The sequence below is a fragment of the Odontesthes bonariensis genome, chromosome 16, assembly GCF_027942865.1.
Source record: "Odontesthes bonariensis isolate fOdoBon6 chromosome 16, fOdoBon6.hap1, whole genome shotgun sequence".
Classification (NCBI taxonomy): Eukaryota; Metazoa; Chordata; class Actinopteri; order Atheriniformes; family Atherinopsidae; genus Odontesthes; species Odontesthes bonariensis.
In genome coordinates, this window is record NC_134521.1 from 33,737,227 (window position 1) to 33,751,349 (window position 14,123).

At 41.3% G+C, this 14,123-nt stretch overlaps 1 protein-coding gene and 2 long non-coding RNA genes across 3 annotated transcripts; 1 reads left to right on the plus strand and 2 right to left on the minus strand.

The window, feature by feature from the left end:
• Positions 1–6,770: 6,770 nt before the first annotated feature.
• LOC142401989 (histone H2A-like) lies at positions 6,771–7,157 on the minus strand. Its single transcript, XM_075487437.1, has one exon. The coding sequence runs from the start codon at positions 7,155–7,157 to the stop codon at positions 6,771–6,773; it is 387 nt and encodes a 128-aa protein (XP_075343552.1).
• Positions 7,158–10,776: 3,619 nt separating this feature from the next.
• On the plus strand, positions 10,777–11,497 carry LOC142401991 (uncharacterized). Its single transcript, XR_012773252.1, has 3 exons — positions 10,777–10,981; positions 11,079–11,233; positions 11,449–11,497. It is a non-coding gene; the product is annotated as an uncharacterized LOC142401991 (long non-coding RNA).
• Positions 11,498–12,285: 788 nt separating this feature from the next.
• LOC142401992 (uncharacterized) lies at positions 12,286–13,216 on the minus strand. The gene is made up of 3 exons (XR_012773253.1): positions 13,186–13,216; positions 12,459–12,707; positions 12,286–12,335 (listed from the first exon to the last, which is right to left on the minus strand). It is a non-coding gene; the product is annotated as an uncharacterized LOC142401992 (long non-coding RNA).
• Positions 13,217–14,123: the final 907 nt, after the last annotated feature.

The window sequence follows — 14,123 nt, forward strand, 5'->3', positions numbered from 1 at the left end:
TGCAAGAACCGTTCGTACGCACAGATTTGTTCTTAAATCGTCCGTACGAGTGATTTAAGAGAATTTGCGCATTCACCAATCTTTTCGTATTTTACGTTTTCTTTCAGGTACGAACAGAATTTACGAGTGATCCAGACCTGTCGTAGGAGTTTCATAAAATAGTCCACTGCTATTCGAATCAAGTTTGCTTGACTAATGGATTGTATATTTAATTACTTTGAAGAAAACATAAATAAATATACATTATACCCCATAATTATGCTGACATTATTCTGTTTGACTTAAATTGTGCACTAATTGAAGGTTCATTTGAATCTGTAACGGGAAGCTCAGCGGCTGTCTTGCTACTTTTGGATGCCTTTGTGCGCCAGGCTCTTGGAAGAGACTGTGTGGAGACAGACGAATGGCTGACATCGCGATTAAGATTCCCAAGGACTGTGCTGCTGCTAATATGCAGCTTGCTAGAGCCACGACTCCAGAGAAAAACACGCCGATCAAACCCAATTCCACCACACGTCCAGGTCACCACCCTTGGATTTTTGGCCACAGAACCTTTCAGAGCGAGATTGGAGACAGATCGGGGGTGTCCCAGTCGTCTGTGAGTCGTGCGCTCCCCTTGGTCATCAAAACTCTCATCAGTTTATCACCCATGGTACATCAAATTCCCCTACACCGCTGTCCAACAAGTACAAATTAAGAGGGACTTTCATGCCGTGGCTGGACTGCCAAACATAATTGGAGCACGAGACACATATACGCATCAAAACACCCGTGCTGTTGTGGAGCGCACTGAGCTGAAGGCCAGGTGAGTGTGTCTCGATACCTCGTTCATGGTGCAAAATTGCCATGAACGAGGGTCTCCACCTGAACCAGCCCAGGCAGACCAGAAGGCGTAGTGCCAGAAGACCCCCCTCATGGACCACCCCATCAAAGTGCCATCATGATGAGGCAACAACTGATTGCACGGCTTTAGTTGCAGTCATCGAGCGCCTGGCCAGGGCGAGACGTTTTTTTTAAGCCATTTTCATATCAAACCATTTATTTTTTTATTTCGGTGACATGGTATTAACAGCACTCCTAATTGCTTCCCATTTCTTCGCTTTAGCAGGTCCCGTAATTCCACTGCTGACACTGCTAAAACTGACAGATTTTCCTTTTTGGTTCTCTGAAAGCAGAACTTCAGTCTCAGAGCCCCTAAAGTTGTTCTTTTTGCACCTTGATGCCTTTTTCATGACTCAACACTCAACACTTCCTGGCACAGGAGAGAGGAAGCACAGCCTTATATGGTATAATTTTGGGCGTGGAGTATGCAAATCTACTATCCTCGTGCACGTGCACTTAGATACGCACAGGTGGCATTCATCATTTACGCAGGTCATTTACACACTTTTTCCGAAGTTAAGAGCGCTTGTTGAATCTGACGTGGCAAGTTCGTACGAGACCTTCTTACGAAAAAATTGAGAGAAATTTAGAATAAAAATACGAAAATGTTCTTGCATGAGGCCCATTGATACTTGACTTGGATATTTATTTATAATGCTATATTTATTTATAATGCTCCATGATTGACCAGGTGTTTATTTTTGTCGTAGTGAGAAGACAACAGGGGAAAAGACAGATGAACAACATCACCTTCTATCAGTGAGCCCTGGCTGAACAAGGTATTTGAGTTGACAAAGTACATTCCTGTTGTATAAAGATCATTGCCAAATGAAATGCAGTGTAGTGAGTGTTTTTGTTCTAATGCTGTGTTTGTCTGTTTTTCAGGTTGGGTTCCATACTGCTGCTCACCACTTTTCTATGATATGAAGACTTTTGAGAAGACGACAACAGTAGGACTTTGCGTTTACAAATGCTTTCTGTCTCGCTCACACACACTCACACACTCCTTACACACAAATACTGAACAGACAGACACACACACACACACACACACACACACGCTGTTTTACCACTCACACTCATGAAATGGTGAAGGCAACATGGAAAATGGACATTTGAAGATGGAGAACTTAACTACTTTCACACCTAAACACACACACACACACACACACACTCTCCCTCTCCCTCTCTCTCTCTCTCTCTCTCTCGCTCTCTCTCTCCTGTTACTCACTCACTCACTCACTCACTCACACACTGCTTTGCCTGTCTCTCACTCACACACACAGCCACTGTTATTCCTGTCCACACACAAAATCTTTTCATTGGTCCTTTCATTGGTAAATGTAAATGGTGGTTTTACTCATGTCCATTTTGTATTTTATTTCTGTTAAGCATAATATCATTTTGTATCTCTGGCAGTGAAAACATTATTTGATTTTCACATGTAACTTTCTTGTGTCATGGAAATTCTAATCTCTCTCTCTCTCGTTTGATCTGAATAATAAACATATAATTTTGGCAAATGCTGGAGAAATCTTAAAACAGGAAATTTAATTTCCCTCTGGGATAAATAAAGTATTTTTGAATTTGAATTGAATTGAATTGAATCTAAAACTGATTTTACTGTGGAGAGTTGATACCATTGTTAGTGGCAGTGCAGTATTGGTTTATTGCGATTCTTTAATCTCAATTTAAAGTAAGGGTATTGGGATGGTAATTTGTTTTATGTGTGTATTTAAAAAATGAGGGCCCCATGTCTATATTTTGCCTAGGGCCCCAAAATGGCTAGATACGCCCCTGGTCACGTGACAGATAGAACTGAAGTATCGCCTGTCACGCGGAACGCCAAACTGTGTTTAAAACTAAGCGAATCTGTCAACGGGATGCATCTCTACCAAAACAATCATTCATCATTTCAAACGAACATCTTATCTACAAGCCATAATGGAGCCAGAAAGAAAAAGAAAAGTTTCCGCCGTGTGAGACCATTTTGATCTTATATCAGGCAAATAAGGCATTTGTTTTTATTTGCTTGTTGTTTCATGCTGTTCCTTCCAGTTCCCACTTGATCTTTCAGAATTCAAACTCAGTGACTCAGTTTAAATTGTTTTATTTTCGGCAGGTTAAATGTCACATTTGTTCAAAAGAACTGTCCTACATTAATAAAAGCACCTCTTCAATGCTGAGGCATTACAGAGCCGGGCACTAAAATGAGGCCACAAATAGGACTACACCAGGAACAGACACAGGTAGGCCTATAGAGACATTTTATAACGTCCTCATGGTGGCTTTATTGATAGTTAATTCATATTAACTTTTTCCCTGTTGGATGCCAACCAAGTCTCCGACCTCATCACCAAAGCCAGGACTTCATCCAGCAGTCTAGACCCACTGCCCGTGACCCTGGTGAAGGCCTGTCTCTCCACCCTCTGCCCCTTAGTGGTCACCATCATTAATGCATCACTCAGCTCTGGCGTTGTACCACTCAGCTTCAAAACGGCAGCTGTGATTCCAACCCTCAAAAAGCCTGGACTGGACCCAGATGACCCTAACAACTATCGCCCGATCTCCAACCTTCCCTTCCTGAGTAAGATCTTGGAAAGAGCAGTGGCTGCCCAGCTCCAACACCACATGTCCCACCATGAGCTCTTCGAACCTCTCCAGTCCGGTTTCAGAATCCACCACAGTACTGAAACCGCCCTCATCAAAATCACCAATGACCTCCTGGTCACTGCAGATAATGGTCTTATCACCATCCTCATCCTCCTAGACCTGTCCACAGCCTTTGATACCGTCTCCCACACCATCCTCCTCACCCGTCTCTCTAAACTCATTGGCCTCACTGGCACAGCACTCTCTTGGTTCCAGTCTTACCTCTCAAGCAGGAAACAATACATCACTCTGAAAGGCTCCAACTCCATCACTGCAGCAGTTAACCATGGCGTCCCCCAGGGGTCTGTCCTGGGTCCCCTTCTTTTTACCATTTACATGCTCCCCCTAGGACAAATTATCCGAAACCATGGACTCAGTTTTCACTGCTATGCTGATGACACTCAGATGTACACCAGCACAAACCCCTCCTCTCAGCTCCCACCCACGCAACTCAACAACTGCCTGCAGCAAATTAAAGCTTGGTTGACCTCTAACCTCCTCAAACTCAACAGCAACAAAACGGAGCTCATGGTGGTGGCCCCGGCACCCCTGCTGAAGAAGGTTGGTGATCTGGCCCTGGTCATAGATGGCTGTTCCATCTCTCCATCACCAGAGGTACGGAACCTGGGTGTCATCCTGGACTCCACTCTCTCATTTCGGTCCCACATCAAGAGTATCACCAAATCTGCCTTTTTTCACCTCAGAAACATTTCAAGACGCCGGCCCTCATTATCCGACTCAGTAACAGAGACCCTTATCCACTCATTTATCTCCTTCCGCCTTGACTACTGCAATGGTGTCCTGTCTGGGCTACCCAGAAAGGCCCTTGACAGGTTGCAGTATGTCCAAAACTCAGCTGCCCGGGTGCTAACTCACACCAAGCCCTGGCAGCACATCACCCCCATCCTAAAGCAACTTCACTGGCTCCCAGTCAAAGCACGCAGCGCCTATAAAATCCTTCTCTTGACCTACAAATCTCTCCACTCGCTTGCACCTAAGTACATCTCTGATCTCCTCCACCCCTACTCCCAGTCGCGGCTTCTGCGCTCCTCAGACAAGGACTTACTTTCCGTTCCTCGTACCAGACTTAAAACATGTGGAGATAGGGCCTTCTGTTCAACTGCCCCTACCCTATGGAACAATCTGCCACTTCACATCCGTTCTGCCCCCTCTCTACTACAGTTCAAAAATAATCTAAAAACACATCTCTTCTCCATGTCCTACTCTTCTTAAACCCACCCCTCCGGCCCTATACCCTTCCCCTCTTCTTTTCTTTTGTTAAGCGACCTTGGGTACCTTGAAAGGCGCTATATAAGTCCAAGTTATTATTATTATTGTTATATTATTTTACTCATTTTCTTGAATAAAAATTTTTAAAAAATCCCCACCCTGCCTCAAGGACAATTACATAAGCATCCTCGCATTCACAACACCTTCATTTTGATTTTTACGTGTTATGACCTTAAAAGACCAAGATATTTAAGCTTTAATTAAGATATAAAATACAATATCTTAAATTATATAATTGTATAGCCTACACTAGGTCATTAAATCAGTATGTCAGTTGAGTCTTTTCACTGGGTTGCCGGTAATGATTTTTAATATCCAGGAGGTGTCAGTATTGAGCAACACAGTACCGACAGCATCAATAAAGTTTGGCAACGTGTCTAAACGTTTCAGGATGCCTCATGGACCCATCACTAGTAGATACATTTACAAATCTGAGTTAACAGACTTAACTTCTTCCGGGTGTATATTAAAGAAAACAGTATTATACAATAGTGGTATTTGATATTCTATTCAAGTATTTTTCAGAAAATATGCATTCATTTCCAGAGGCGGACAGAGTACACAGCTTCCTTACTTGAGTAAAAGTACAGATACCCCTTGATAAATTTTACTCAAGTACAAGTAAAAGTACTACATTCAGATGTCTACTTAAGTAAAAGTACTGAAGTACTTGTTTTTAAAAGTACTTGAGTATCAAGAGTACAGAGTACATTTTCTAAATATTCTCATTACTACTGGCACAGTGCTTACATTTATGTATAGAAACGTCCTACATGGAGTTATGAAAATGTTAATGTTAATGCACAAAGGCAGAGTGCCGTAACCATGGCCGTAACTCCGCTGTAACTTAATTCCAGCGCTCTAAAGTGCAGCGGAACAAAGCTAAAATAACGTAACTGATGTTACGGGCTTCTGTCTTGCTGCAGGTGTTACACGATTAGCTTGTCTCGGCTTATGCTCACTATTGTCAGGCCAAAGTTAGCCATCTAAATGGCTAGCTACAGGTGGCAAATTGGCGGGTGCATTTGGCTTCGACTACTCAAACGTAACCGAGAATGTAAAAAGCTGCATTATCGTAGATAGCCAATCATTTAGTGCACTTTTCTGTAGCTAGAATCGAGCTTAGAAATGTAAGGAAGTTTATTTCAATGTACGTACCTTGACATGCTTCCGCAAGTTGGAGGATGAATTTTTGTAGGCGGTGATGAAGTTCTCTTTTGGTAAACAGAGCAAACACTTGAAGCGAAAACTATCATTAACTCTCATCTAATCTGACCATGGAGTTGACTTTGGCAGAAATCTGAAGGTGATTGCTGATAGGCTGTCCCAATCAGTGGTGCCTGCACAATCCAATCACGTTTGAGAGGGAAACAACAAATTGAGGGGTTTTTTTAGTTTTTTTTTTTGTCACGGTTATGGATAGAAATGTAGCGGAGTAAAGAGTACAATATTTGCCTCTCAAATGTACTTGAGTAAAGTCATGAGTACTCCCCAAAAATGATACTCGAGTAAAGTACAGATCCCTCAAAATTGTACTTAAGTACTGTACTCAAGTAAATGTACTCCGTTACTGTCCGGCTCTGTTCATTTCAAGAAAGAGAGTAAGGATCTATAAACCGGATATATATATATATATATATATATTGCCAGGAAGTTTTGCAAGGAGTTTAACTCAGAGGTTTGTGTGGCTGTTAAAAAAAAGTTAAATTATAAGGTATAAATTAAAGAAAAAGCACAAAATTACAGACTGCCTTTAGATGTACAATTTAAGATTTTATCGTGGGAATAATAAAATTACGATTGTTTTTAGAACGAAAACAGGCGATGAAAATATTTCCAATCAACAGTGTCTGTTGTAATAAACAATATTCAGGAGGAGATATACTCTGTTCGAGGTTTGTGTGGCTCTTAAAAGAGCCGTTGGATTGGTTGTAGTTATTGGGTGTTTACTTGGCCTTGGCGGCCTTCTCGGTCTTCTTGGGCAGAAGCACCGCCTGGATGTTGGGCAGCACGCCGCCCTGAGCGATGGTGACACCGCCCAGCAGCTTGTTGAGCTCCTCGTCGTTGCGGACACCCAGCTGCAGGTGGCGGGGGATGATCCTGGTCTTCTTATTGTCGCGGGTAGCGTTTCCAGCCAGCTCCAAGATCTCAGCGGTCAGGTACTCCAGAACAGCCGCCAAATAGACGAGAGCTCCGGCACCGACACGCTGAGCATAGTTTCCTTTACGGAGCAGCCTGTGGACACGGCCGACTGGGAACTGAAGCCCGGCCCGGGAGGAGCGGGTCTTTGCCTTTGCTCTGGCTTTGCCTCCGGTCTTTCCTCTTCCAGACATGATGAAGCGTTCGTTTCAAATGTTACAGTGATAGTGAATGTCTCATTTTCACATGCCAGCGAATATATAGAAACAGAGCTGCTCGTCCATTGGTCAGACTGAGCGTTAAAGTAGTTGACCAATCACAATAGAGCTCATGTCAAAACACGCATATCATTAACAAGACTCCCGGGGTCCTTTTCACAAAGCAGGTTCAACCAACTCTATTCCTGATCTCTGAGTTGATCTACTCTGAGATAGAAAACTCTGAGTTTTCGGTTCCAGAAACGCTGATTTGAGTGAGTTTAATCAACTCTGAGTAGGTTCACCTTGAGTTTTGCGTGTGCACCACAACTTTAAAAAGCCAGCATCAATGGAGCCCCGATTCGACGAGTCACCATGGCAACGGGGAAGAGGAGGGGCTACGTTTTTTCACCAACCTCGAATTGGAAATCTTAATGCGCTCATACGGCGAGTTTCAATACGTTTTTAGAAATAAGTGCAACACCGTTGCAGCAGCAAAAGTGTAAGTTTAAATGTAGTCCTTTGCAATCACAATAATATTACAGGGGAAACTGCTTGAATGGTAGCCCATTGATTTATTTCATCTAGGTGCAATCCCGCGGGGGAGAAGCGCACTTGGCAGCAGCTTAAGATGAAATATAAAAACATTGTTCAAACAGGTGAGACCTCGGCATGGAGGTACCTCATTTTGATCATGTTTTACACTGTAAAATAAATATTGAGTGGCTATTTGACTGTGCAGTTATTTTATTCCAAACACAATGCTGTTTTCACACACATAAACTATGTCTTCTTATCTATATCATGTTCTGTTAAATAATTAAGCCTATTTAAACTAACACAGACTTCTACTGAGCCAACAGAAAGAAGGCAGATGCCCGTAAATCGGGTGGTGCCCAGCACCGTCACCTCTAACGGGAGGGCAGTGGCTGAGGGAATCCATGGGGGGAGTCCATCCCAAGACACAAGTGTCTTTATAAAATATAATAGGCCTATATATATCTTTTTTAAGCCTATTCATACAAATATTTATTTGTCTTTTATGTCTTTTTTTTTCTTTTGTCCCAACAAAATTCTGATGGTGCCGCTCAAAAAGATAATTGTCTGTAAATGCAAACATCTATGCGTGGTCTGATAACCATCTACGACGAATATTTATTTCTCTGCGCGATAATGCTGCACCTTCATCCACGGGATCGTTGTCAAAAGAACATGTTGGTGAAAAAAGTCATCTCCTACTGTGCCTAATGGACTTCTAGAAGTAGAAGAACTCGCTCTGCTGACTGAATGAACGAGGAAATCAAATGGCGTGTGTGGCTGAAAGAGGGCGGAGACAGAAAGAAACTCAAGGTTTCTGGAATAAAACCTGGTCCCGACCAGGTTAGGTTCAGAGAGTCTGTTACTACGGTAACTGACCGAGAGGTTAAGTTACCTCTCTTTGTGAAACAGGCTAGAGTTACTAGAGATGGGATTTATGGCTCTTTTGGGGGATCCGGCTCTTTATGGCTCGTTCCTTTCAAAGAGCCGTTCAAAAAACTGGCTCGTTTGGCTCTTTTTAAAAAAAAAGTATTTTAGGCTTAATCAATTTCCGCCATGTCCGCTCGTACCCATGGTTACTCCAAAGATTTTCTTAGTCCTATTTGACCGTCTCTGGTTACTCCACAAACGCAAAGTCCTGCACACATTTGGGAATGCGGCAGAAATCATACATATTAGAAGAACTGTAATTTTAACACACCATCTCCATTTGAAATCAAATATAGCATGCTTGAAAACACAGTATGTAGAATCTTGGATGTTAAGTTGCAGTATTTGATCAATGAATATGGTTAGTTTGTTATTGCCATTTTATAGAATTCTGAGAAAGCCAAGTTTCCCTTGACTTCCACTGGGAAGCGCCAGTAGCCAGTAAATGGCGATGCACGCATTGTAAATAACCAGGGAAACCCATACTGAGGAACACAAAAATGAACGTCATTAGGACCAACACATTTTTTTGTGTGTTCCACGTTTTTTTTTCTATTCACTTTAAATCTGATATCACAGCCATTATCAACCATTAGGCCCTATCTGAGTCTGAACTATTTGGAAATACTGATTATAACCCCATGTGTAGGCCTATGTTGAAAATAATTTGTCTGAATTCATTGTAGGCTAAATATTCCACTAGGTGGTACAACATCCCTCTGTCTAGACATCAATGCTGTGGATTTACCTTGTACACGGATGTTTAAGTGTGTAATGCTACCCCAACTTGTTTTTCATGGAATAGTTAAACTCTCATAAATAAACATTTAAAACAAAGCCAGCTGCAATGAATGTTTCTTCAGAATAGTTTTTAGTGCAAAAATAGAACATACAATGTGATTTGATGCACACTTTGATAGAAGATATTTAACTGTGGCGAATGCAAAGAACAAAAACACAATAACTAAGTCAGCAGCAGTTAGTGCAAAAATGTCACATCACACATAAACATAAACTGTGTAAAATATTGGGCCTTTTCAGTAACAGTAGATACAATATGAGAAAAAAATAAATACAGAATACAATAACTACGTCAGCTGCAGTGAGTGCAAAAATGTCTGTCACACAATAGAAACATAAACCGTGTAAAATATTGGGCATTTTCAGTAACAGTGTATAAAATTTGAAAAAAAAATCAGAGTACAATAACTAAGTCAGCTGCAGTGAGTGCAAAAATGTCACAGTATCACACAATAAACATTAACAGTGTAAAATATCAGTAGATAAATAACAGTAGATACAATTCGAACAAACAGAATACAATAGTCAGCTGCAGAGTCCAAAAATGTCACAGTAGGCTAACCCACGATAGAAACAATAACTGTAAAATATTGGGCATTTTCAGTAGGCCTAACAATATATAAAACTACAGAATACAGAATACAATAAAAAAAAAAGGTGCAGAGAGTTGCACAGATCTGGAGAGAGTGAAAAACTTTTCTTACGTTGTCTTCCTCTCTGGCTTGACCCTTGGCAAATTTGCATTAAAGATCCTATGGCATGAAAATAAATGGAGGCTTTTATACATTTTTAGAGGCTTTAGTGGTCCCCTTATACTGTATTATACTGTATATAGGCAACATTCTGCCTTGGTGCAGAATTACAGCCAGTCCCAAAATGAGTTTTTCTTAGGATCCTCAGAATGAGCTGTTTAGGGCCTGCAGCTTTAAATGCAAATTAGGAGGAGAAAGACGGGGCAAAGCGGAGGGTGGGGGTGTGGCCTTACTTCCGCCCTTGGTACCATGCGCAAATGTTTTGTGAATCGCTATGGCACGTAGAACAGCAGTCGTTCAAGCTTTTCAATTTGACCCAGAGTCTGATCCAGATGGAGAAGAAGTTGAAGAAGTTGAAAATCAGCGACTACAGCAGGACGTCTCTGAATGGTTAGTTAAGTTAGTTAAGTATTTGGCCGTTAATTTAGTTTGTTTTGCTTATGTGTTGTTACAGATATTATCATGTGGGCTTAGCTACCTATGCTGAAGTAGTTGTATGTCTAGTTATATCAGTAATCTTTGTCATAAAAAAGAACTATGCAGCCTTCACATCCATGTAAATCATGTTGCACATTACTCATGATTTATTCCTGAAGATACCGTATGATAAAAAATATTTGATTTACTCCAGAGCACATTTGATGTTTACTTACTCAACAGCCACAAGCTAGACACTAACAAGCCATTATACCTTTTTATGTTGTTTATATCCACCTACATTTTTTACATAGGTGCCATTGTGGAAAATGTGCAACTATGCCCACAGAAGTGGAGAATATTTGCTGCCTTGAGATACCACAGGTAACATTCTCACCACCTCACTGGAAAATAATTTGTCTCTTCTTTAGGCAACTAATTTTGCTAAGAAATGTCACTTACCGTTTCTAATTCTAAAAAGGTTACTACACGACTTCGGGAGGTCGAAGAACAGCTCCCATGCATGGTAGACCATCCTGGATTGGAGCCTGTCTGCCTAAATGTCTACTCACTTCAAAATGCCAGCCAAATATACAGAGCAGACTATGGTCCTCTACAGTTCAGAGAAATACACCGGTAAATTGTGCATTGTTAGATAAGTTAATAACAGAAGTTTAGAGTTTTGACTTTTTATTCCAATAATTTATTTATTTTTTTACAGTGGGGGGTGGGGTGGGGGGGGACACAAAACAGACCGAATATGATCCATTGGTGCATAGAAGATCATTTTTTCACACACACAATGATACATTCAGAATTTAATATCTAAAATATCTGAATCAATTGTTCAGTCGCTACAGGTATCTCTCCTGTCGCTGTTTTGTGAGCTGGTGCTGGGGCTTCTTGGGACACAGAATCCGGGTTGTAATTCCATTCTGTGTGGTCCTGCGCATCCACTCGGAGTTTCCTGATGAGGAAGGCCACTATGTTGGGTTTAAACGGCACCCTGTTTGAACCTTGAAACAAAGCTGGCAATGACCTCCTCCTTGTCCGGCCTCTCATACTGCGCTGATAGGTCTTCTGGGACAGAGATTAACCAACAGCGCATCGTTGTATGGTGTCGGGTTAAAAAAGACTTCATCGAAGATTAGGTCCATCATGTCAGAAACATAACCTGTATCATAAAGCACAAGCAGTATCTCCATTTAATTGGTTGAGTTTTGTTTTTACTGTGCATTTTGTGTATTTGTATGTAATCCATTTTTCTTCGAGAGAAATAAATGTTCAAATTCCAAACAATGTGTCATTTTAATTGATTTGAACCATTACCAAAGGTCGCCTTTGTCTTTACTGGTTTAGCTCTGCACTCTCCCTTCTGAGACTTTGGAAAGGAGAGTTTAAAGAGGGGTACACCTTCCTCCTTTTCGGCCTGTGGTCGATCCGCATTTTCATTGAAATGCATAGCAGCCAGGTGGAGTCTGGAAGTACAAGATAAAAATATTTGTTCATATTGACAGATATTTTAAACTAAAATTCCTAAAAGTATTGAGTAAAGATTTGTTTTACCTGCACAGCATTCCAATAAAGGGAAACACTACATTTTTTGGAGCAAAACGAAGGATGACTGCATGGAAAGCCTCCAAAGATGACGTTTGGTGGGGGGGGCTCAGTTTTTCCACATCCTTCAGTGTTCTTTTCTTTGTCAGCAGAGACTCCAACTTGTAGAAAGCTGGAGTTGCTGCAAACAATAACAAAATATCTTATTAGAAAACAATACAGTAACAAATATCACAGCAATGACCTCGTTGTTTGCATGTCTGTTTGCTGTTTTAACATTTTGCCTGCATATTGGTTGAGATACCTGCTTGGAGCCATTTCTTTTTGTCCGTTGTTGTGCGGATTGCATGCTCACACTTGGGGTAAAGAGGATTCTCATGCGTGTGGATATCTTGCACATGGTTGAGGATCGCGTTCCACTTGGCAATTCTCTCTGGCCCTGAGGTTGAATTAGCTGCAGTCCAGTATATGTGGTTGTTGATGCTTTTCATCCACTTGTTCAGTTTCTCACAGTCTTTCATCTTACATAGGACTTCCAGTTTCTTTGAAATTCCTAAAATGAAAGCAAACAACATTCCACTTAGTAAAGAGTAAGAGTGACAACTATGCTGTAGCAATTCAAAAACAATTTCAAAGCATTTGATAATATTGACTCATAATGTCAGCATTTGACTGTCCAACATCATTGCTGTCAATTTTTCTGATGACACAACAGTAGTTGACCTAATTTCTAAGAACAATGAGCAGGCTTACTTGAATGAGGTAGATAGACTTTCAAACTGTTGCCGAGACAACAACCTACTCCTATTGTTACCAAGACTAAGGAGATATATATAGATTTCAGGCAATATCAGCAGAAAGTCTACCAACCAGTCCAGATTAACGACTGAGGTGGAAAGATTAGATCTTGGTGTTGATATTTCTGAACATCTGACTTTGACCAAACATGTTGATTCACTGGTGAACGCCAGCATCCTTTCCACCTCAGATGCCATAAGTACTTTAGGTTACCTGAAAACCTGAAAAGTTACCTTTTGCGAAGTGCCACACATCGTAGTACTGGTTGATGTTTCTCTCCCTGAAGAACTTCTGCACTTGAGGATGACGATCGGTGACAATGCAATCCAGGTTGACGTCACGCGACTCGAGCAAGGCCAGACTCCTCGTCAGGCCCTCTTTCTCCATATAGCAGCTACCACCAACCTCGTTGCTCTGTCACCACAGGAAAAAAAACACATTAGTAGACAATGTATTATGGACCTTGATTTTTAAATTACAACCAATAACCCCTTTACAGAGTCAATTTCAACAACTCACCTGGACCAACTGAATGTCCACAACGGTGTTAGTTTGGAGATCCATCATTGTGTAACTCCCATATTTTGCAGAGTGACCTGTTAAAAATTGGGTTTAAATAATGACATTTGGAATCACTATTCAATACATATTATGTATTCTTATATTTAGGTGCAATTCATAACTTCACATAACAACACACTGCTTAGAGCCATCAGACCTGGTCCCTGGCTTTTGTGTGTCTCAGAGCCAGCACTATTACACTCTGATTGCTGGCTTTTGGCTACAGATAGTTGGAGCTAAAGACCTTGATAAAACCACCCCCTGCCTGCTGTCATTCCTTTGAACTTCAAATAATATCACTGTACAAAATACAATACTTCAGTCAAGTAACAATACCTGGAGAATCAGCCCTCATGTCACCACCGAGTATGACTTTTTCCTCCCGAGTAAGCCGCTGCAGATTCACATCCTGTGTGACTTTCCAGTGGTGAATAACTGCAGGTTCAGTGAAGGCTCTGGCATGCCGGCGAAATGTTTCATACCGAAACAACTCCAGCTTCATTGCCTTGAAAACCTGGGTGTGGAGGGGAGAAATAATACATGTAATTTGATATAAATACAAGTATTTCAGTTACGGTATCTACAGTTGCACATACTTTACCTTTTCTAT

What these genes read in the sequence shown, in the direction of transcription:
- LOC142401989 (XM_075487437.1), bottom strand. Translation starts at nt 7,157, where the DNA reads ATGTCTGGAAGAGGAAAGACCGGAGGCAAAGCCAGAGCAAAGGCAAAG.